This window comes from Ceratotherium simum, chromosome Y (assembly GCF_057802395.1).
Source record: "Ceratotherium simum simum isolate JZ-2026a chromosome Y, ASM5780239v1, whole genome shotgun sequence".
NCBI lineage: Eukaryota > Metazoa > Chordata > Mammalia > Perissodactyla > Rhinocerotidae > Ceratotherium > Ceratotherium simum.
In genome coordinates this window covers 8512048-8537857 of record NC_141941.1, presented here as the reverse complement: position 1 = coordinate 8537857, position 25810 = coordinate 8512048, and the positions used below count along the sequence as shown (strand labels likewise).

Below are 25810 nucleotides of genomic sequence, written 5' to 3'. Positions count from 1 at the left end.
AGTTTTTTCTATTTCTGCAAAAAACATCATTCTGATTTTGATATGGATTGCATTAATTCTATAGGTCACTTTGGGTAGTATTGACAGCTTAATAATAATAATAATAATAATAATAATAATAATAATAATAATAATCTTCCACTCCATGAACATGGATGTCTTTCCATTTACTTATGTGTTCTTTAATTTCTTTCAGAAATGTTTTGTAGTTTTCATTGTACAAGTATGTTACCTCTTTGGTTAAGCTAATTCCTAAGTTTTTTTGTTTTTGTTTTTGTTTTTGGATAATACTGTAAAATCATCGACTGCATTATGATGTTTCAATGACAGACTGAATGGTGGTTCCATAAGATTTGTACCAAACAGCCTGGGTGTGTAGTAAGCTATACCACCTTGGTTTGTGTAAGTACTGTAGAAGAGAAAGAAATTTTCCTCTACCCTTCTAGGTTCTTCTGGCTAGTCTAAGAATTCAGTTGACATGAGACAGATCAACAGAAGGAAAACAAACAAAAGTTTAATAACATATATACATAGGAGAAACTCAGGAAAACCAAGTAATTCACCTAAATGACTGAAGCTCTCACCTTAAATACCATCGTCAAGGAAAGACAGAAGAAGATATTGGGGTGGGAGAGTCAGGAATTTCAAAGGGAAGGCAGGTAATTCACAGGTAGGTGCAAAGGAGCAAAGGTTTGGAAAACAAGTGTTTGGCCAACAGAAACAGAAGAACAGAGAGAGGAGCCCAACAAACAGGCTTCTGTGGATTCCTCCCTGACTAACCTCTAATTCATGTTATGCTAAGGTGATAGCTCACTTTTTGAGACAGGTTTTTTTTATCTGACTTTTTTTAGGCAGTTAAGAGGAAGGTAACAAGAAAAACATTCTGAATCTCTGGTTTCTTAAAAATAATCAGTCTACAATAATCCTCATGTTAAAGAGACACATTTTAAGGTGGTAAATTTTGTTTCCCTTCAGTACACTCTATGATGTTCGCACAATGACGAAAGTGCTTAAAAACCCATTTCTCAGAACATGTCCCAGTCATTAAGCAGTGTATATCTGTAACTTGAATTGTTTTCTTAATTTCCTTTTTGGATTGATCATTGATACTGTATAGAAATGCAACTGATTTATATGTGATGACTTTGTATCCTGCTACTTCACTAAATTGGTTTGGGTTCTAACAGTTTTGGTTTTGTGACCGTGTATGTAATACTTAGAGCTTTTTACATATAAGATCATATCATCTGTGAACAAAGATAATTTTACATCTTCCTTTCCTATTGGATGCCTTTTATTTCTTTTTCTTGACTAACTGCTCTGGTTAGGAATTCCAGTACTAAGTTGAATAGAAGTGGTGAAAGCAGGCCTTCTTGCCTTTTTCTTCATTTTAGGGGAAAAAGCTTTCAGTCTTTCACCACTAAGTGTGATGTTTGATGTGGGTTTTTCATTAAGGCTTACATTATGTTGAAGTAGTTTCTTTTTATTCCAGCATTGTTCAGTGTTTTTATCATCAAAGAGTGTTAAATTTTGTCAAATGCCTTTTTTGCATCATTTGAGATGATTGGTTTTCTTCCTCCTTCATTTTGACAATGTAGTAAATTAAACTGATTCACTTTGTTATGTTTAGTCATACTTGCACTCCAGGAATAAATCCCACTTGGTCATGGTGCATAAATCTTTTAATATGCTGCTAAATTCAGTTTGCTAGAATTTTGTTGAGGATGTTTGCATCAGTGTTCATAAGGGATACTGATCTGTAGTTTTCTTGAAGTGTTTTTATCTGGCTTTGGTATCAGGCTTATGTTGGTCTCACAGAATGAGTTAGGAAGTGTTCCCTTGTGGTCAATTTTTCAAAAAAGTTTGAGAAGGATTAAATAACTATTAGTTATTTAAATGTTTTGTAGAATTCACTGATAGAGCCATCATTTTCTTTTTTGGGAGATTTTTGATTATTGATTTAATCTCCTTATTAGTTATAGGTCTATTCAGATTTTCTTTTTCTTTGTGGTTTAGTCTTGGTAATTTTTGTGTTTCTAAGAATTGTCCATTTCGTCTTAGTTATCCAGCTTGTTGGCGTACAGTTGCTCACAGTATTCTCTCATAATTCTTTTTATTTCTCTAGAATTGGTAGTATTGTCTTCACTTTCATTTTCAAATTTAGATTTTTTTTTTTTTTAGGATTTTCCAAAAGAAGTAGATAGCTCTCCTCTCCGCTTTAATTACAAATACTCCGTAAAACCTCACAGTATTTTTCAGTACAGAAATTGGTGGGAGTAATTGTGTCTGATTCTGCCTGCAAAATGGATAGTTCTACATATGCTTTTTTTGTTTTTATTTTAATTTTTTATAGAGGTAACATTGGTTTATAACATTATATAAATTTCAGGTTTATACCATATTTCGACATCTTTATAGACTGCCTCACGTTCACCATGAAAAGTCTAGTTGCCATTCATCACTGTGCACATGTACCCCTTTACCACTTTTGCCCTACCCCCATCTCCTTCCCCTCTGGTAACCACCCATCTATTCTCTATATCTATGTTTGATTTTTTGTTTATCTTCCACATGAGTAAAATCATATGGTAATTTTCTTTCTCTGTCTGACTTAACGTTGCTTACCATAATACCTTCAAAGTCCATCCATGTTGCAAATGGCAAGATTTCGTCTCTTTTTATGGCTGAATAGTATTCGATTGTTTGTGTGTGTCTGTGTGCGTGTGTGTGTCTGTATATATATATATATATGTATATATTTATATATACTGCATCTTTTTAATCCATTCATCCACTGATGGAACTTAGGTTGCTTCCAAGTCTTGGCTATTCTGCAGTGAACATAGGGGTGCGTATATGTTTTTGAATTAGTGTTTCCTTGTTCTTTGGATAAATACCTAGAAATGGAATGGCTGGATCATATAGTATTTTTATATCTCCATACTGTTTTCTATAGCGGCTGCACCAATTTACATTCCCATCAGCAGTATACAAGGGTTCCCTTTTCTCCACATCCTAACACATTTCTTGTCCTTTTAATAACAGCCATACTGATGGGTGTGAGGCGATATGTCATTGTACTTTTTATTTGCATTTCCCTAATAATTAGTGATGTTGAACATGTTTTCATGTGCTTGTTGGCCATATGTATGTAGATTTTTAATTTTGCATATTCTATTCTTTTTCTTAGTTCATCTAGATAAAAATTTGTCAATTATTGACAACTTTTGTCAATTGACAAAAGAACCAACTTTTGGTATCATTGATTGCTCTAATATTTTTCTATTCTCTATTTAATTTATATCGTCACTAATCTTTAATATTTCCTTCCTTCTGCTAGCTTTCAGCTTAGTTAGCTCTTATTTTTCTAATTCCTTAAGTTGTAAAGTTGCTGATTTGAGACTTTTCTTGTTTGTGTAAGCATTTATAGCTATAAATTTCCTCCTTACCACTACTTTCATTGCATTCCACAAGTTTTAGTATGTTGTGTTTTCATTTTCATTTGTCTAATTTCTCTTGTGATTTCTAATTTGATCCATTGATTATTTAAGAGTGTGTTGCTTAATTTCCACAATTTCTGAATTTTCCTGTTGTTATTGATTTCTAACTTCATCTTGCTGTGGTTGGAGAAGATACTTAGTATGATGACATCTATCATTTCAAATCAACGAGACTTAATTTGTGGCCTAACATATGGTCTATCCTGGAAAATGTCCCATATGCACTTGAGAAGAATTTGTATGTCCTGGTTGACAGTAGAATGTTCTGTATATGTCTGTGAGATCTAGTTGGATTAATGTGTTGTTTTATTCCTATATTTCCTTACTTTTCTCTGTTGCGTTGTTCTATCTGTTATTCTGAATGGGTTGTTGAGTCTCCAACTATTGTTGTAGAACTGTCTATTTCTGTGTTCAATTCTGTCCATTTTTTAGCCACATATTTTGATGGTCTGTTATTTGCTACATAAGCGTTTATAACTGTTTTATCTTCTTGCTGCATTGAACCTTTATTAATATATAATGTCTTTCTTTATCTTCTTTAACCTTTTTTTGATTTAAAGTCTCTTTTGTCTCACATTAGTATTTCTACGCCTACTCTTTTTTGGTCACTATTTGTATGAGATATCTTTTTCGATCCTTTCACTTTCAGTCTGTTGTGTCTTTGGATCTTAAATGGTTTTCTTGTTGACACATACTATGGGATCTTGTCATTTTTATCCATTTTGCCAAACTCAGCCTTTTAATTGGAAAGCTTAATCCATTTAAATTTAAAGTAATGCGAATAAGGAAGGACTTCTGATAGTTTGCTATTTGTTTTCTATATGCCTTGTAGTGGTTTTTTCCCACATTTCTTATATTCCTGTCTTCTTTTAGGTTTAGTTGATTTTTTTTAGTGAAATGTTCTGATTCCTTTTGTGCATATTCTACAGCTAATTTCTTTGTGGTTACCAAGGGAGATACATTTACATCTGAAAGTTATAACACTCTAATTTGAATTCATACCAACTTAACTTCAATAACACACAAAAACTCTGTTCCTTTAACAGCTCTGTCCCTAGCCCTTTCAGTTGTTGTCACAAAATTATATTCTTATACGTTGTATGTCCAAAACCATAGATGAATAATAGTTTTAATGCATAGTCTCTTAAATTATATGGAAACAAAATCTGGAATTACAAACCAAAGTTACAATAACAGTAGCTTTTAGACTAATAATTGTTTTATAACATACTAGCCTCTTAAATTGTGTAGAAAACAGTGGAGTTACATACCATTGTTAGAATAATATGCCTTTACTATTATTGAGGTTTTTATTTATTTCTTTACACAGCTTTGAGTTACTGACCAGTGTCCTTTTCTTTCACCCTACAGTACTCCCTTCAGCATTTCTTGCAGGGCAGGTCTACTGCTAACAAACCCCTTCAGCTTTTGTTTATCTGGAGATGTCTTAAATTTCTCCCTAACTTTTGAAAGAGAGTTTTGCTGGAAATAGCATTCTTGGTTAAGAGGGTTTTTTTTTCCTTTTAGCAATTTGAATACATGAACCCACTGCCTTCTGGCTTCTCAAGTCTGATGAGAAATCCTGATAATCTTATTGAGGATCTCTTGATTGTAATGAGTTGCTTCTCTTTTGCTGCTTTCAAGATTCTCTCTTTTTCTTTGGCTTTATATAGTTTGATTATAATGTGTCAGTTCATTCTACTTGGAATTTACTGAGTTTTTTGGATGTTTATATTTCTTCTAATTTGGGAAATTTGGGGGAACTATTTCCTCAAATATTCCCTTTTCCTGTTTTTCTCTTTCTTCTCCTTCCATGTGTATGTTTGCTGGCTTGATGGTCCCTTAGCCTCTGTTCACTTTTCTTCAGTTTTTTTATTTCCGTTACTCAGACTTAATGATTTCCATTGTTTGAATTTCAAGTTTTCTGGTTCTTTCTTCTACGCACTCAAATCTGCCTTTGAATCCCTTTAGTGAAAATTTTCATTTGTTATTGTACTTTTCAGTTCCAGAATTTCTTTCTAGTTTCTCTTCAGGTTTTCTATCCCTTTATTGGTATTTCTATTTCTTCACTGATATTTCCATTTCCTTCATATATTGTTTTTTGACTTCCCACATGTCTTCCTTTAGTTCTTTGAGCATTTTTAAGACAGTTGATTTAAAGTCTTTGTCTAGTAGATATGTCATTAGGTCTTTTTCAGGGACAGTTTCTGTTGTTGTTGTTTCCTTTGAATAGACATACTTTCCTTTACTTTGTATACTTTGTGATTTTTTTTTTTTTTGGTTGACAATTGGATTTGAATCTAATAATGTCGTAACTCTGGAAATCAGATTCTCCTCCTTTCCTGTGGTTTGTGGGGGTTCTTTGTTTGTTTGTTTTTGTTTTTTGATTGTCATAGGATATCTGTGCTGAAGATCAACCTGAGGTGTAAATTTAATACCTTCTCACATCTTTTCAAATACTGTGCCTTCCTGTAGTCATTCAGTCACTTTTTAATTTTCCCTGATATATGTGGTTGTTTTTGAATGTTCTAGTCGTCAATGTCTGGCTCCCAAAAAGGGAAACAAAATAAATGAAGGGGGTGAGGGGTAAGACTTGGCTCTTTAAATCCCTTAGAAGTCATTTTAGCCAGAGTGAGACTGGCTTAGAACAATGGGATGAAGTGCAAGAACAATGGCTGCCTGACTCTGTGATCAAAAGTAGCAATCCACAGTTAAAGCACAAACCCCTGACATTTGTAGGACAGGGTCCTTTTTTGCCTACCCTGGCTCCTGCAAGCTGTGTGCAAGCTGCTCCATGCAAGTGTGCACTGGTGTCTACCATGGGGCTGAGGGTGGAGGATGAGCAGTTGCTACCATGGTAAAGGCTGAAATTGAATGAAATTAATCATCCAAGTCTTTCTCTGGAAGTTGCAAGCCTTAAATAGGATCCAGATTTCCAAAATAATTACATCAGAGAGATTCTGCCCATACAGTTGTTGTCTAGGTGGGCAGACAGATTGCTGGTGCTTCCTACTCAGCCATCTGCTAGAATCCTTACTACACTATAGTTTTAAAAAATATATCATGAGGTGGTTGCATTTTAAATACACTTTAAAAAGGAAGCTGATACTTACACCTCACTCAGCAAGGCATGATCACTGGTGTTGGTGGAGAAATGTTGCTCAAGAATTACCACGGTGCCTGCAAGAGCCACATGCCCACAGCCACAGAACAAGGCGATCCCTGAGAAGCAGAGGATGGTGGCCACCAGAGAGGCATAGGGGACTCCTCCCAGACACTTGATACAACATTCAAAGCAGCCTAGACCCAAAGGAGAGAAAATACAGCTGTTACAGGCAAGATGCCTCTGGTCTCTACGAACACCACACATTAGCAGAGAAGGCTCTACATTTCCATCTTCCCTCTCATGCTCTATAATTAATAGCTCAACGTTCCAAGGGCCAGTGGGGTAGTTGTCATCTTTTTACATTCTGTGGGTGAGGACTCTGGGGCTCCAAGGGGGAACGTACTTAATTTGCTCAGGGTCTGGAAGGTAGTAAATGGCAGAGCAGCCAACTGACAAATAGTTATAGAGTAAGTCAAAATTCTAGAGCTTCCTGATTGACTGGGGTTGGGGTGGGGGAGGAACTCCTGCTCAAGAAGCAATCATTCCACTAACAAAGTCAAAAGAGAGGATGCAGTGAAACTGCAGTTCTATGCAGAAAAACAACCATCAATTTCTTCCAACTTCAACCTTCGAGGGTTTCGTGTACCTCTATGTCTGTAGCATCCAATAGCTTTCCCTGAGCTTTTGACCTCCTGGGCAACCAGAAAAGTCAAAAACAGTAATTATATTGTTGCTGGGTTCAGAAAAATATCAATGTGGTCATTTTGGAAAGGTGATGGATATTTTGGTCCTTAGATGATAAGTCACCAAATTCCACCAAAGTTTCATTCATATGAATATCAGAAATTACCTCAACTTTTTAATAAAAATATTCCTTCTAGCCCAGGCTGCACAAGCAGTTTATTATAGTCCTCTTCCTCCTCCTCCTCCTCCCCCTCCTTGGCTTCCATCTGCTCTCTTCCCTTACATATATGTTCAGAGTAAGAACCCAGAAGTGGTGAGTGACATTCCAGTACTTGGAGAGGGAAAATGAACAGAAGGAAAAAAAGACAAAATGAGGATTCATGAAGTGAAATGAAAAAGAGAGAGCCACAATTCACTCTTCATCTTGAGAAGAAGGAGACTCATTCATTTTTAAAATAAATTGTTGCTTGAGATGACCATAGAGACCTCCCCCAGGAGCAGAACCAGGTGACATTTTCAGTAATGGGATACTTATGTTTCAGTGGAGCAGTGCTGGCCTTGGGATAATGTCAGTACCTCTCCTGACCTCCCATCCCTGTTTATATTCTCCAGACCCTTAAGTAAATGGATTGTCAGGGAAGTCAAAATCTGAATGTATTATGATGTTTAACAGCAATCAAAAGCAGTTCATTACTTCAAGGCAAACAGATTAAGCCAGCTAAATTTCGCTCCCCCATATGGTCTTTACCTTAGGCAGGGAATGATAACCCAAAATAAAACACCTGAGATGGGCTTTTCCATTTTGATTAGCATCCCATTCAAAACTAGTATTTCTGTAAACTATAAACTGTCATTACCAGATTTCTCTTTAGTTCATTGGAAAATAAAATTTTTTAGCAAAGGTGTCTGAATTTTAATTTTGTACTAGACCTGTGAATTATGTAGCCATTCCTGTGTGTATTTGTATGGTAAGGAGGAGCAGAAGGTCTTATATTATATATCCACAGTAGCATTCTATTTCACAGTGATAGAAATACAGCCTAGAAAGCAGACATCACCTTGCCTACCATGTTATCCTGAGTACAGTGACCACCAAACTCTATATAAAAGGGTTTAGCCATGTGCTAGAATTAATGACTTCCCCCTCACTCAGCTTTCTGAATGAAGTTACCTGCTATTGTAGCCATTGCAGAGTCCATGCTGAAAGTTCTCTTAAATCATGGGTAGGCAAACTATAGCCTATATTTTTGTAAATAAAGCTGTACTGGAACACAGTTATGCCCATTCACTTATGAATTGTCTGTGACCGTTTTTACCCTACAGTGGCAGAGCTGACTGGTTGTGACAGAGAGTCCATGTCTTGCAAAGCCTAAAATCTTTACTATCTAACTCTTTATAGGAAAAAAATGCAGATTCATATCTGGAAGCTCTAGTGTTCACAGTGTGGACCCCAAACCAGCAGCATCAGCATCACTTAGGAACATATTAAAAGTCCAAATTCTTGGTCCCCAACCCAGAACAAGTGAATCAAAACCTCTGGGGAGCAGACTTAGTAATCTGTGTTTTAACAAGCTTTCTAGGTAATTCTGATGTATGCTCAAGTTTGAGAACCACTGTCATAAAGACACACAAGGTCTTTACACTGTCAGTTCTACCAACTTCTTTTTTATTACCTTTCTTTTATTCTACTCTAAAAAAAATGCAGTGACACAAAATAATTCCTGGTCCCTGGCCAAGAGGAAGTAACGGACCAAATTTGCCCACCTGCCTAAAACAGCTAAAAAACTGAACAACATATATGAAACAATGGTCTACAAGATATTAGATATCAGACTATGAAGAACCATCCATGGCTAATGAGTCCACAATTAAAATAAATACTGGACAGCATAGGGAATATAGTCAACAATATTCTAATATCTTCACATGGTGACAGATGGTAATTAGACTTATCATGGTCATCAATAATGAATATGAAAACACCAATGCATAAAGATACATGCACGCCTGTGTTCACTGCAGCATTATTCACAATAGCCAAGACTTGGAAGCAACCTAAGTGCCCATCAGGGGACGAATGGATAAAAAAGATGTGGTATATATACACAATGGAATACTACTCAGCCATAAGAAACGATGAAATCCAGCCATTTGTGACAACATGGATGGACATTGAGGGTATTATGCAAAGTGAAATAAGTCAGAGGGAGAAGGTCAAATACTGTATGATTTCCCTCATTAAGTAGTAGATAATAACAACAACTAACAAACCCCTAGAGACAGAGATCAGATTGGTGGTTACCAGAGGGGAAAGGGGGAGGGAGGAGGGCGTAAAGGATAATTCGGCACATGTGTGTGGTGATGGGTTGTAATTAGTATTTGGGTGGTGAACATGATGTAATCTATGCAGAAATAGAAGTATAATGATGTACACCTGAAATTTATACAATGTTATAAACCAATGTTACTGCAATAAACAAAAAATTTAAAAAAAAATCATGAATATGAACGTATACATTAAATTCACAATGTATATAAACATCAAATCACTATCATGTACACCTGAAACTAACAGGATATTGTATGTCAATTATACTTCAATAAAAAATAAAATAATACTCAACAGAACCAAAGAACCTATGTTACATGAAGCAGTAACTCATTTCAAAGAAGCAGTCAGCATAGGTTCATCTGAAGGCTCAGCTCAGACCTCACCCAAACAAAAGAACTCATCCCCATAACCCTGCAGTTATCATTATCTCAGGTATTGGGGTCGCTTAAAGGCCTCGTGTAATTGAAGCTGTCAGTTAAGCAGAGTAACAGATATAGGTGAGGATGACAGCACTGGGAGCGAGCGAGCAGCTGTCCATTCATTCATTCCATTTCATTCAGTTAGTAAATATTCAATGCTCACCAAGTGTCTTTGATGTTCCCTGCACTGGGCTGGGCCCTGGGGACTTGACGTGGAGCTAAGGTAGGTGTGGTGTCCACTCTAATGGAGTTTATGTCTATGGGGGAGACGGACATTAACGAAATGGTTTTAAGCGCAGAGGTGCTAGAAAAGAAACAATGGGAACTGACTTAAGCTAGAGGAGTGTGGAGGATGGCTTCCAAAATGTAACCATGAAGGATGAATTTTAGTTAATTAGGTAAAAAGAGAGAAGGATGGGCTAGGGAGGGTGTTCCAGGAAACAGAAATAGCATGAATAAAAGTTCTATGGTAGAAAAGAGCAGGGCACTTTCCCAGGCATCAAAGAAGCCAGAGCACAGAGAGCACATAGTGACACTGGGGCAAGGGAGGCTGGAGGGTTCTCTCAGAGCTAGACCTCTTAGGCCTTTGTAAGCCACCTTAAGGATTCTGGACTTTATCCTCAGAAGTATGTGAAGCCACTGAGCATCATAACAGACTGGGGTTATAAAAGATCACTCTGGCTGATGTGCCAGGAACAAAGGGGATGTGGAGATGAGGAGGAGCTCATTGCAGTGCTTCAGGCAAAAGGTGACAGGACGTTGCAGCAGGGCAAAGGCAGCAGCAGTGGGAGAAATGGATGAGTCTAGGAGACGTTTAAGATGTCAAATGAGCACAAGTTGCTGTGTATTTGATATTTGATGGTGGGGTTGTGGATGAATCCTAAATATCTGGCACGTAAAACTGGATGAGTGTTGTGTTGTTCCCTGAGCTACGGTTGACCAGAAGAGGGCTAGGCTCTGAGAACAAAGATGTTGAGTTCTGTTTTAGATATGCTAAGTTTGAGATAATTGGATGTCACCTTACGGGAGGATTTCTGGTAGGCAATTGGATACATAGGTCTGTACCTTGGAAGGAGTTGCATGTTGTAAGCATGAAAACTTGCAGAGGTCAAGAAAAGACATGAGTTTGTCATTTCCTTATTGATAAATCAGTTGAAAGTCTTTTATACCCTTTGCTTTGCATGAGGTCCTTGGACAAGCAGCATTGGCTTCAGGAGGGAGCTTGGGAGAAATGCAGAATGTCAGGCCCCATCCAGATGAATCGGAAGGTGCTTTTTTATTTTTATTTTTTGTAAGCAAGATTGGCCCTGAGATAACATCTGTTGGCAATCTTCCTCTTTTTGCTTGATGAAGATGGTTCCTGAGCTAAGATCTGTGCCAATCCGCCTCTACCTTTTATACATGGGATGCCTCCACAGCATGGCTTGATGAGTGGTGTGTAGGTCTGCACCCGGGATCCAAACTCGCAAACCTGGATCGTGTGAACTTAATCACTGTGCCAGCCCCAAAATGTGCATTTTAACAAGCCTCCCATGTGATTTGTGTGCACGTGAAAGTTTGATAAGCCCACTTGTAGTCAACAGTCCCATCTTTTTGTGCCTATACAGACAAAGAATGTGGATCTGCCATTTGGGCTGTCCCCAGTATGAGAAGTCACAGGCAAGGCTGATGTTTTCAAATATGAGAGTTTTGCCAAGGATCAGCAGAGCACCGCACTGTTAGAAGTTTATGCTAGCTAAGGACAATCAATGCCTTCCTTGGATACTCCTATAAATTCACAGACTCAGTTTGCCTAAGCTTCAAACCAGCAATGACAATGTTGGTTAACATGAACCAGAAAGGCAAGGAAAGCATTTTTTGATGACTATGATCTACTCACATAACGGAAAATAAATGCCAGTCTTTCTAGCACGTTTTACTAGTAATTCTCTAAATTACCCCTCACCAAACCTTAAAAACCTCTATTGGGCTAATAATCTATTAAGCCTTCATTTTGCTCTTTCTGGCTAAAGAGAATTTTAGGTTGTGATTCCCACAAAAACTCCAGTGTGCAGCAGCCTAAAACACTTTAAACATAAGTCACATAGTGGAGAGAAAAAATATGCATCAATGCCTCTAACTCCAAATGGCCATTTTGTCTCTAGTATCTTTAGAAACTTTTGTGCAGAACAACAGAATAAAACATGTTTTGTCCTTGGGCTTGTGGATGGCCTTTGCCTTGGCACTGAGTTCATAATGGCCCAGTCATATTCCCTGGGTTGTCTGTATTCCTGGCTGCAGACTCAATGCTGGCTTAAAAGGAGGGCCAGTAGGAACAAGGGCTCAGATTCTTACCCAGGGAATGAATGTCTCTCACACACACACACACACACACACACACCCCCGCAACTTGCTACTTTACTGATTCCTAGTGAGCCACAAAATTATAAAGAAAAGGAGCAGGAACCAACTTTGCAATTTTCAACCAGCAACAGGATAATGTCCCTAGTGTACATTCAGCAATGTCTGGAGATATTTTTGGTTCAGGGGGTGCTCTGGCATCTAGTGGGTAGAAACCAGGGATGCTGATCAACATCGTTATGGTGCACAGGAGGATCCCCACAACAGAGAATTATCCAACCAAAATGTTAGTAGTGTCAAGGGAAAGAAACTCTGCTCTAAGTTCATAATGTATAATTCTTGCCTGAGACATTTGGCAATATTGCCAAATTCTAAAATTTAAAAGAAAAAAATGCTTAGAACAAAGTTAACTTCACATTAACTAAAAAATATTAAAGAGCAGAAGTTCTCAAACTTTGCTGCATATTAGAATTATCTGGAGAGCATTTGAAAATCCTAACCCCCAAGCTTCACCCTAGACCAATTAAATAAGAAGTTCTGGGGGTGGTATTTAGGAATTCGCTTATTTCTTTAAAGCTTTTCGGGTGATTTCAATGAACACTCAGGATTACAAACAAGTGTTATAAAGCAGAGATTGGTGAACTGTGACCCATGGGCCAAATCCACCTCTGCTAAGAATGTTTTCTAAACATTTCTAAATGGCTGGGAAAAAAAAAAAAAGGGAAGAAAAACTCAAAAGAGGAATATCTCATGAAATATGAAAAATATATGAAATTCAAATTTCTACGTCCAAAAATAAAGTTTTATTGTCATGTAGCCACACTCATCCATTTTCCTATTGTCAAAGGCTACTTTCAAGCTAAAAAGGCAGAGCTGAATAGTTGCCACAGATACTTACCATCTGATCCTCTACAGGAGAAGTTTGCAGACCCCTGTCAAAGAACAGTGGTTATCAAACATTAATGTACATATAAATCCCGTGGAGATCTCAATAAAATACAGATTCTATGCAGGCAGGTCTGTAGAGTTATCCAAGTGAAGTGTGCGGAGCACTGGGAGACCACAAGACCCTTTCAGGATGTTTGTGAGGTCAAAACTCTTTTTATAAAATCACTAAGATGTTACTGACTTTTTTCATTGTATTGACTTTGTACAATAAAAGTGGTTATAACTTATGAATCAGAGAGTGTTATCACTTTCTACCATGGACTCCCAGTTAAAATTAAATTAAATTAAAATCCTGTTTCAATTAAGAGTGTCTTTGATGGTGCAATAAACAAGGTTAATTTTATTAAATCTCAACCACTGAGTGCATCTTCTTCATTTTTTTTCCAAACTTTATTGAGGTATGATTGATAAATAAAAATTGTGTACATTTAGGTATATATCATAATGTTTTGACATTTTATATAAGGTTCCAATTTCATTCTTTTGCATATGTTTATCCAGTTTTCCCAAAACCACTTATTGAAGAGACATTAATTCCCCATTGTTTATTCTTGATGCCATATTGAAGATTAGTTAACCATATATACATGGGTTTATTCTGTTCCATTGATCTTTGTGTTTGTTTTTATGCTGATACCACACTGTTTTGATTACTATAGCTTTGTCATATAGTTTCCATTCAGGGAATGTGATGCCTCTAGTTTTGTTCTTCTTCTCAAGATTGCTTTAGCTATTTGTGGTCTTTGTGGTTCAATATGAATTTTAAGGTTGGTTTGTTCTATTTATGTGAAAAATTTCATAATTTTGATAGGGATTGCACTGAATCTGTAGATTGTTCTGGATAGTATGGATATTTTAACAATATTAATTCTTTGAATGCATTAACATGGAATATGTTTCCATTTACTTGTGTCTTCTTCAATTCTTTCACCAATATCTTATAGTTTTCAGTATACAGATCTTTCACCTCATTGGTTAAATTTATTCCTAAGCATTTTATTCTTTTTACTGCTCTGTATATGGGATTGTCTTCTTAATTTCTCTAGCAGATAGTTTGTGGTTAGTGTACAGAAACGTAACTAATTTTTGTGTGGTGATTTTGTATCCTGAAATTTTACTGAATTTGTTTACTAGTTTTCACAGTTTCTTGAAGAAGTCTAGGGTATTCTGTATATGAAATCATGTCACTGCAAACAGAGACAATTTTACTACTTCCTCTCTGATTTGGATACTATTTCTTTGTCCTGCCTAATTGTTTTGCTTAGGACTTCCAGTACTATGTGAAATACAAGTGGTGATATCCTAGTTTTGCTGCTGATCTTAGAGGACAAGCTTGCAGCTTTTCATCACTTGAGTATGACATTTGCCGTCATATATGGATTTTTCTATATGGCCTTTATTATATGAGGTAGATTCGTCTGTACTTAATTTGCTGAGAGTTTTTTTCATGAAAGGATTTGAATTTTGTCGAATACTTTTTCTGCATCTATTGAGATGATCATATGATTTTTATCCTACAGTCTGTTAATGTGATATATCGTATTTATTGCTTTATGTATGTTGAAACACACTTGTCTCCCAAGGATAAATTCCACTTGATTGTGGTGTATGATCCTTTTAATGGGCTATTGAATTTTGTTTGCTAGTATTTTGTGGAAGATTTTTGCAACTATGTTCATCAAGGAAATTGGACTGTAATTTTCTTTTCTTGGAGTGTCTTTGTCTGGCTTTGGCATCAGGGTAATGATGGCCTCATGACATGAGTTTGGAATTGTCGCCTGTCTTTTCATTTTCTGGGATAGTTTGAGAACGGTTGGTATTAATTCTTCCTTACATGTTTGGTAGAATTCACCAATGAAGCCATCTGCTCCTAGACTTTTGTGTGTTGATAGATTTTTGATTACTGATTCAATATTCTTACTGGTTCTTGGTCTGTTAAGATTTTCTTTTTCTTCATGATTCAGTCTTAGTAAGTTACATGTTTTCAGGAATTTATCCATTTCTTCTAGGTTATCTGATTTGTTGGTGTACAATTGTTCAAAGTAGTCTCTTATGATCCTTTGTATTTCTGTTGTATCAATTGTAATGTCTCTTCTTTCCTTTCTGATTTTATTTGTTTGAGTCTTCTCTCCTTTTTTCTTAGTCTAGTTAAAGGTTTGTCAAATTTCTTTTTCTTTTCAGAAAAACAACTTTTATTTTCATTGATCTTTTGCATTGTTTTTCTGGTCTCTATTTCATTTATTTATGCCCTAATCTTTGTTTTTTTCCCTCGTTCTGCTAAATTTGGGCTGTTTGTTCATATAGGAAAATCCATATATGACAGCAAACATCATACTCGATGAAAAGCTGCAAGCTTTTCCTCTAAGATCAGCAACAAAACTAGGATGCCCAGTATCACCACTTGTATTCCACATAGTACTGGAAATCCTAAGCAAAACAATTAGGCAAGACAAAGAAATAGAAGGTATCCAAATCAGAAAGGAAGAAGTAAAATGGTCTCTGTTTGCGGATGACATGATCTCGTATATAGAAAACACTAGCCTCCACCAAAAAACTGATGGAAATACTAAACGAATTCAGCAAGTTGTAGAATACAAAATCAACATAAAATAATCAGATAAATTTCTATACACTAACAATGAACTATTGGAAAGAGAAAGTAAGAAAACAATCCCATATACATAGCAGCAAAAATAATAAAATATTTAGGAATAAATGTAACAAAGAAGATGAAAGAACTGTACACATTTTTCATAGAAATAGGAAAAACAATCCTAAAATTCACATGGAACCACAAAAGACTCAAAAAAGCCAAAGCAATCTTGAGAAAAATGAACAAAGCTGGAGACATCACATCCTAATTCCACACTATATTACAAAGCTATAGGTACTGGCATAAAAACATATACATAGACCAATGCAACAGAATAGAGAGCACAGAAATAAACCTACACATACACAATCAACTAATCTTTAAAAAGATTGGGTGCCATGACACCCAATGGAAAAAAGATAGTCTCTTCAATGTTTTTGGCAAACTGGATATCCGCATGCAAAAGAATGAAACTAAACCCTTATCTTATACCACACACAAAAATTAACTCAAAATAGATTAAAGACTTAAACTTGAAACTGTACAATTCCTAGAAGAAACATAGGGAAAAACTCCTTGCCATTGATCTTGGCAATGATTTTTTGGATATGACACTAAAAGCACAAGCAATAAAAGCAAAAATAAGCAAGTGGGACTACATCACACAAAAATACTTCTGCATAGCTAAAGGAAAAGGTTGGGTACAGTATTGGAGAAAATATCTGTATATTGTATATCTGATAAGTGGTTAACATCTAAAATATATAAGGAATTCATAGAACTCAACAGCAAAACTAAAAACAAAACCCAATAAAAATTGGGCAAATGACATGAATATACATTTTGTCGAAGAAAACAAATGGCCCTAGTAGATGAAATGATGCTTACCATACCCAATCATCAGAGAAATGCAAATCAAAACCGCAAAGAGATGTACCCTCACACCTGTTAAGATGGCTATTATCAAAAAGACAAGAGTAGCAAATACTGGTAAGGATGTGGAAAAAAGGGAACTCTTGTACACTGTTGCTGGGAATATAAATTAGTGAAGTCATTATGGAAAAAAAGCATGGAGGATCCTTAAAAATTTAAAAATAGAACTATGATATGATCCAACAGTCCTGTTCCTGGGTATGTATCCAAAGGAAATGACATCAGTATCTCAAAGAGTCATTCTCAAAGAGTCATTTGCACTCCCACATTCATTGCAGCATTATGCACAATAGCCAAGATGTGGAAACAACATAAATATTTTCAAACTATGAATGGCTAAAGAAAATGTATTATATATATATACACAATGGAATATTATTCCGTCAAAAAAGAAGGAAATCCTGTCATTTGTAACAACGTGGATATACCTGGAGGATATTATGCTAAATGAAGTAAACCAGACACAGAAAGACAAATATGGTATGATTTCACTTATATGTGAAGTCTAAAAAAAAAAAGTTGAACTCATATAAACATAAAGTGGAACTGTGGTTTCCAGGGACTGGGGGTTGGGGTAAATGGGGAGATTTTGGTCAAAGGGTACAAAGTTTCAGCTATAAGATGAATAAGTTTGGGGATCTAACGTATAGCATGGCGACTATAGTTATATATTCAATATTGTGTACTTGAAATTGCTGAGGGTAGATCTAAGCATTCTCGCAACACAAACACAAAAGGTAACTATGTGTGGTGACAGATGTGTTGATTGATTGTGGTAAACATTTCACAACAAATATATATGAAATCATCACATTGTATTCTTTAAATACATACAATTTTATTTGTAAAAAAAATAAACAGGAAAAAAGATTTTTCATAAGAAAAGATAGTATTCTTCTTAAATCTGGATTTTTGTGTTCATTTTTCTGTTTTTTGGGTTTTTTTTGCTGAGGAAGATTAGCCCTGAGCTAACATCTGTGCCAATTTTCCTCTATTTTGTATGTGGGTCACTGCCACAGCATGGCTGTCGAGTAGTGTACGTCTGCACCCAGGACTGGAACCCGCGAACCTGGGTCACCGAGGCAGAGCATGCCAAAGTCAACCACTATGCCACAGGGCCAACCCCAAATCTAGATTTTTCTTTTTTTTTTCCTATGCAATATGCTTGGTTGTTTTTTATTTATGGTTGATTAACTGAACAAAATTCTTTGTGCTCATTACAAAAACACATGAGATAGAAAAAAAAAAAACCAAGTGAAGTCAGTCTTTTCAACAAATGGTGGTGGAAAAACTGGATATCCACATACAAAAGAATGAAGTTGTACATTTACCTTATATCATATAGAAAATTGACTTAAATGGATCAAAGATCTGAACGTAAGAGATAACACCATAAAACTCTTAGAATAAAACACAGGAAAAAACCTTCATGACATTGGCTTTGGCAATGATTTCTTGGATATGACACCAAAGTACAGGCAATGGAAGTAAAAATAGATAAATTGGACTACATTAACATTAAAGGTTTTGTGCATTAAGCTACATAATCAACAGAATGGAAGGGAACCTCAGGAATAGCAGAAAATATTTGCGAATCATGTAAATAACTAGGGGTCAACATTCAAGTATATATAGAACACCTATAATTCAGGAATTTTAAAAAAAGTTCAAAAAGGAGCAAAAGACTTGAATAGACATTTCTCCAAAAAGATATACCAATGATCAATAAGTACATGAAAAGATCTCAACATTAATAATCATTAGGAAAATGCAAATCAAAACTATACTGAAGTACTACCTCACCTATTAGAGTGGCTCTATCAAAAAAAAGAAAAGAAAACAACAAGTGTTGGTGCAGATGTGGAGAAATTGGAACCCTGTTCACTGTTGGTAGGAATTTAAAATGGTGCAGCCACTGTGGGAAACAGTATGATAGTTCACTAAAAAATTAAAAATAGAATTACCATATGATCCAGCAATTCCATTTCTGGCTATACACCCTAAAGCCCTGTGGCTTAGCAGTTAAGTGTGCACGCTCTGCTGCTGGCAGCCTGGGTTTGGATCTGGGGCACGCGCAGCCACACTGCTTTGTTAGGCCCTGCTGTGGTGGCATCTCACATAAAGTGGAGGAAGATGTGCACGTATGCTAGCTCAGAGCCAGTCGTCCTCAGCAAAAAGAGCAGGATTGGCATGGATGTTAGCTCAGGGCTGATATTCCTCACAAAAAAAAAAGAAAAAAGAATTGAAAGCAAGATGTACAACACATATTTGTATGCCTGTGTTCATAGTAGCATTATTAATAATAGTGAAATGACAGAAGCAACCCAATTGTCCACTATGGATAAATGGATTAACCAAATGTAGTATATATTTATGTACAATAGAATATTATTCAGCCTTAAAAAGGAAGGAACAGGGATGCTACAACATGGATGAACTTTGAGGACATTATGCTCAGTAAATTAAGCCAGTCACAAATAGACAAATATTTTATGATTCTACTTAAATGAGGTCCTTAGAGGAGTCAAATTCATAAAGACAGAAACTAGAATGATGGGGGCATGGGGATGGGGAGTTAGTATTTAATGGGGACTGAGTTTCAGTTTTTCAAAATAGAGTTCTGGAGATGGATGGTGTGATGATTGCACAACAATGTGAATATACTTAACACTACTAAACTATACATTTCAAATGGTTAAGATTGTAACTTTTCTGTTATGTTTATTTTTTTAAAAAAAGATGGTGACTTCCTTCTTGCTAGCACTATTGCTGGTATCTTTTGTTGTCTTCTCACGTGTTCTGAAGAAGCAAGTTACCATGTAATAAGATAACTATGAAGAGGCCCATATGAAAGAGAATCAAAGGAGAACATATCTCAGGCCAACAAATTGTGAGAAACAGGGGCTTCAGGTGAATAGCCCTTATGCAACTGAATTCCCCAAACCACATAAGTGAGCCTAGAAGCAGACTTTTCCCCAGTCAGTCTTTAGATGAGACCCTGTGTCAGCCAAGTCCATGATAGCAGCCTTGTAAGGGAACCTGAGGCACGGGACAAGCTAAGTTTGGAATAATTTATTATGCAGAAATACATAACTAGTACATAGTCTTAGCTCTGCTGTTTGCCTGCAGATCTGCAAAAGAAGAGTTTTGTTTTTTTAATACACAAAGATACAGTGACAATATAAAAACATTATATGAGGTCACCTAAAAGTACTCTCAGTAAAGTCAATTTAAAAAAATATCAAGAAAAGTAGAACTGCTTTGACCTTTCCAATGGATAATAAGAAATTTGGGGGCAAGGAGTAGTATGTGCTATAATAACTTCATGGGTAAGACAGGCCATTTCCTTTGGCAAAGATTTTCTGGTCAGTGGTATCAAAGCTCTTTTTCTCCCCAGGAAATAAACTGAGAACACTGGAGGGAAAAAAAAGGCACAAGAACCATATGGAATTCTGTGTTTTTTCATTCACACCATGTGGTTTGGGATCTAGCACAGAAGGACAACTACATTGATTTAGGAGCCAAGAAAATCTCTAAGCAACTGGGATAGACAATAACATGGCTGGGTCCTGTCCTCTCACTCTGTGGCCTATGCTGTATTTTTTACACTATCATTCGTAAGGTCTCTGAGGCTGGCTCCAGACACAAAAGTTCCCAATGTGTGTGCCGTGGAGGCATATTTTTACAATGATTTCAGTCACTGCACACAAAAAGTTAAAACTAGGTATGGACAGAGGCCATTTCAGGATCTGGGAAGATGATTTTATAAATCAAGTTCAGTGATTTTGTTTCTCCATTTCTGACAAGAACCTGCTTGTTCATGGAATTCTCACTTGCAAATATCACCAGCAATCTGATACTATTAGAGTTCTATAATTTCTCATCAAACCATTCCAGAATTCCAAAAACTCTGAAAACTAAGGATGGATTATTTATTTGTTTGTTTGGCCTAATTCATCTGGCACAAAACCTGTTCAGATCTGAACTTACTTGGTGCCAAAACCTGACATGAATGAATAAGAGGTTTTTTACAGACTTCATTTACCTCACTTCAGCTCTCCAAAAAGATTAATGCATTGGATTTGAGATAGTACGCAGAGCTTGTTGACAGTACCCTGTAGCATACAGTGTATGCCCCATGTTACTTTTGCATTTTTCTTCTCAGCTGTAACCAATGCATATAATGCCACTACTCTTACACTTAGTTATTGGGTCAAAAGCACTTCAGTCTTATTCTAATATGCTTACATGCTTACAGAGAACTGCTCAACGAGTAAAGAAAACTCATCAAGAACAGTGGATAGAGAGTGTTTCTCCTAATAAGACATTTTTGTTACTCTTTATCACACAGTTTAATGAACTAAAACGCAGGAAAGTTTCAGTTGTTTCTGGATTTCCAATAGGCCTGGCGTCTTCCCAAACTAACTCTAAAAAAAAAACCATCTTCCCTCAAGCAGTAGTTTCTGATAACACGGGGGCCTTTTTGCTATGTTACCAAATGAAGTTCTCTCACTTGGACACAGATTGTGCACGTCTAATGGCATCATATTTTTGCTGTTTTCAAAAAGCAAAATATATATAGGGATATATATATATATATGAAATATATTTTACATAGCATAAAATTCACCTGTTTAAAGTATACAATTCAGTGGATATTAGTAAATTTACGGAGTTGTGCAGCCATTACCACAATCTAATTTTGGATCATCTCCTTCACTCATACAAGATCTTATTTGTCCATTAGGAGTTACTCCCTATTCCACACTTCCTGAGATACCCCTGTCAACCACTAATCTACTTTCTTTCACCATAGATTTACCAATTATGGAAATTTGATAGAAATGGAATCATACAACATGTAATCTTTTGTATCTGGTTTCTTTCACTTAGGGTAATGTTTTTAAAGTTCATCCAACCTAGCATCTCTCAGTACTTTGATCCTTTTGATTACTGAGTAGGATTCTATTGTATGGATATGTCACATCTATTGACAATTTTTTATCAAGATTTCAGAATCTGCTATTCTTTAAAGAATCTATGAGAATGAATGTCTGGTATCACCTCTTGCTCACTTTTTATAACTAGCATTGCACAGGCACACAGACTGTTCCTAACAGCTATACATTAAATGAACAGATAAATTACTCAGGATGAAGTCAGAATTCTTGTTAACTTGAAGCCAGAATTCAAGTTTTAAAGGAAAAAGAAAAAGTTCTATCAAGTTACTTATGGGTTTTATGACTTTGTAATTCAATGGATGTCTTACGTTGTACCCCAGGATTGCTATCTAGAGTTGTAGGTGCTACTCTGTCATTTCTGATTTATTCCTGAAAAAGTAAGAAACGTTCTGACAGAAATGACACTAGAGTTCACACAAAATTATTGTGATATTTTAAGTCTGTTGTGTTTTTATGACCTGCCACCATCCTTTATATCTCCATTTTAAGTAACTTTACAGTTCTACCTTAGCAAAATCATTGAACTTTAGCTAACTGAGCTGAGTATTAAGACATACGTAGATTATGGGAATGTGGAGAAGAGGATGTTCATATTGCTCAGCATTCTCCCTCTTCTGCATCCCTAAATAAACTTACGAATATTTCACCCAGACCAAACACCTAGAAGTTTGAAGAGAACAATGTTCCTCACAAGCAAGGAAACTAGAAACTGAAACAGATCTCCTGCTGGGATTGAGATACAGTTTCCAATCCTAATTTCATGGGCTTTGATCTTTCCTTCTCAAAAGTACCTACTGATATTAAAACACCATAGTGCAAAGCAATGGGGCCAGGAAGACATTTGGGGAACTCACAGTACTTTAAGGCTCACAGTACTCAAGGCTCTGAAAGTACCATGGCTCAAATCTTTGCCCTATGGTTGACATCTATGGACCTCTTCCCCATTATTGGTTCAGACACTGGAAATATTGTGGTTAACTCAGTGTACACTGTTCCCTTTGAGAAGAAGATGTAAGCATGAGGAAAAAGGAGGAGTAAGAAGTGATCAATGAGGTGGCATGGAGAAGGAGAGAAAAAAAGAAAAATGACTACAATTTTTAAAGCATCAGTTCTACCCAAACCCATGTGAACAAATTAATGCATCAAGCAAAAAATAAAATATCACCAAACTGAATGTCTCGTCTCAAATAATATTGAAGATAATAGTCAACTTGTTATTAGAATTCACCCCAAGGCTGTCTTTACCTGGACTACTCAAGAAGCTAGCCTTGCCCCAGGATGGCATGGAATGGTACTGGTGGTTCTTTGAGCCTGGGTTCATCCAGTGGTACCTATCAATTTCCATTTCAGCTCTGCTGTTCACTGCCAATTTCTGGTAGGAAAGAGTCAGTGTCTCTATCTCCAGTAAAGATTCAATATCAGCATTTGTATTTATTCTTTTGCCATACAGTTAAAGGAATGAGGGGAGTTTTAAAAAAATGCTATTGGAGTGCAACCCTTCATATCAGCTTATCAATTTAGCATGATAAACTGAAATTTGAGTCTCTCCCTCCATTTTTGAATTTGTTTCTATACATCACCAAAATGGTATTTCTTTCCTTATTTTTTTCATCTTTCCACTCTCCTCTTCTCCTAAAATAGTCATTTTAGGCAGACACTATTCTATAGTAAAGATTTGGCTTCTCACAATATTTTTACTTCTGCCTATTGCATTTTCAAACCAGGAGGCCAATATAATTATTGCCAGCTGCATGAGGAAAGGTGAATAAAGTTGCATTCTTCTTACTGGCAACAATAGTAGTGGATTTTGTATACTTATGGGTCATGATGAACAAAACAACGTGAGATTAAATCAAGCACAAGAGAAAATGATGCAATTAATAGATGAATTAAGCACAAAATGTATGAGGCTGCTGCCAGCATAACACATTTTATGTTTTACAGTAAGCTTTTTTTCTAAGTAGGAAGTACACTCTAAAATAACACTAAAAAATATAGCATAGTAAATACATAAACCAGAAATAGTCATTTATTATCATTATCAACTATTATGTACTGTACATAATTGTATGTGCTATACTTTTATATGACTGGCAGCACAGACATATAAAAGTTGTTTATACCAGCATCACTACAAACATGTGAGTAATGCATTTCTCTACATTGTGAGGGCTACAGTATCTCCAGGTGATAGAAATTTTTCAGCTCCATTATAATCTTATGGGACCACCATTGTATATGTGGTCCAGGATTGATGAAAACATCCTTATGCAGCACATTATTGTATTTTATAATGTGATTAGTATGTGTATGAATCACAGGCTTAATTAGCCATCTCAACCAGAGGCAGGAATACAGATTGGATTTACCAGCAGGAACACTGCTGGCTGGGACTAACAAAATGAAGGGTGGCTGCAAATAGGTTATCCTTCAAGAAAAGGGAATAAGCGCCCAAAAAGCAATTCAGAGACAAACAGAGCTGCTATTCCCACTATAGGCCCAGGTTGCATGGGCCTGGGAGGCAAGGTCGCTTAAACCTCGGTTTCAAAGGACAAGACCACTACACAGCTGAGCCATGTAGGAGGGGAACTATCTGAGAAATTAATGAGTGGCACTTGGGCAAGGCCACCCCACCAAGGTGGGTGGTGATACCACTACGCTAGTGGGCCAGAAAGTGTGACCACTGCCCTCAGAGAATCAGGAAGGCAGAGCATCAAAGGAAAGGGGATTATTCTCAAGGCTTAAGATCTCATGGAGTTTGCCTTGCTAATTTTTGGACTTTCTTGAGAACTGTCACCTCCTTTTTCCTTCCTATTTCTTCCTTTTGGAAGGGGAATGTTTATCCCATGCTTGTCTCATTATTGTATTTTGGAAGCACATAACTTATATGGTTTCACAGGTTCATTGCTGGAGAGGAATTTGGCTCAAGATGAATTGTGCCTTGAGCTTCACCCATATCAGATTTAGATAATATTTAGATGACACTTTGGACTTTAATTGGAATGAGTTAAAACTTTTGTGGCTGTTGGGATGAAATGAATGTATTTTGCAAGAAGGATATGAATTTGGGGAGGAGGATGCAGGGTCACAATGCTACGGATTGAACGTTCATTTCCCTCCCAAACTCATGTTGAAGCCCTAGCTCCCAATGTGAAGAAGCAGGGCTTTGGGGAGGTTTAGATGAGGTCATAAGCCAGGGACTTCATGATGGGATTAGCATCTTTATAAGAAGAGACTGGAAAATTTGCTCTCTTTCTCCACCATATGAAGATAAAGTGATAAGGTGACTATCTGAAAGCCAAGAAGTTTGGTTTAGGACCTCACCAAGAAACAAATCTGCTGGCAACTTGATCTTGGTCTTCCCAGCCTCCAGAACTGTGAGAAATAAATTCTGGTGTTTAAGCCACCAAGCCTATGATATTTTTTTATGGCAGCCCAAATTGACTAATATAAACTTTAGTACCCTGGGGCCCAACAGACAGATTTGAGATTGTTATCAAAGAAAGTCTTTCTTCTTAAGGATTTCAAATAATTTTGGTTTAAAATAGGAACAAAGTCATTCTGATTTAGTTTAAAGAAGCAGTTCTCTTTAGTAGGAGTTAGTGAATCACAATAACTGGGCTATGCTGTCCTGCCTAAACTACTCAAAAAGGACCCAACTAGAAAACTAAGATCAACTTATAAAGCTAAATTTAATTTATGTGCTTAACAAACACTCTAATAATTATCCAAAGCCATTTATTTACAAGCTATGGAGTACTAGCCATTGAACATTAATACCCTATGAAGAGACAGGAATTGCATCTAGTGCCAACAATTGGAAGAGAATGGGGAAGAAGGAAAAGACAAAAAAAAATGTGCTTAAAAAACTGTGTAAAGTGATAAAACATATAGGATTAAATTACTAAATAAAGTCCCTTGGTGAAAGACTTAGGAAAAATGATTCACCAATTCAAGACTAATATAACCCATTCTAGAATAAATTATTTCAAAA

At 36.3% G+C, this 25810-nt stretch overlaps 1 protein-coding gene across 5 annotated transcripts in view; it reads right to left on the bottom strand.

The window, feature by feature from the left end:
* The window catches only part of LOC147911639 (neuronal membrane glycoprotein M6-b-like), a 157663-nt gene that overhangs the window by 17605 nt on the left and 114248 nt on the right, over positions 1–25810 (bottom strand). For 3 of the 5 annotated variants that reach the window (XM_087427902.1, XM_087427900.1, XM_087427901.1), the window contains exon 2: positions 6614–6800. In XM_087427902.1, coding sequence (XP_087284028.1) covers positions 6614–6800 — 187 coding nt within the window. Of the gene's footprint in view, positions 1–6613; positions 6801–23061; positions 23179–25810 lie in introns of all 5 variants that reach the window. The other 2 variants (XM_087427898.1, XM_087427899.1) reach the window with 1 other exon arrangement.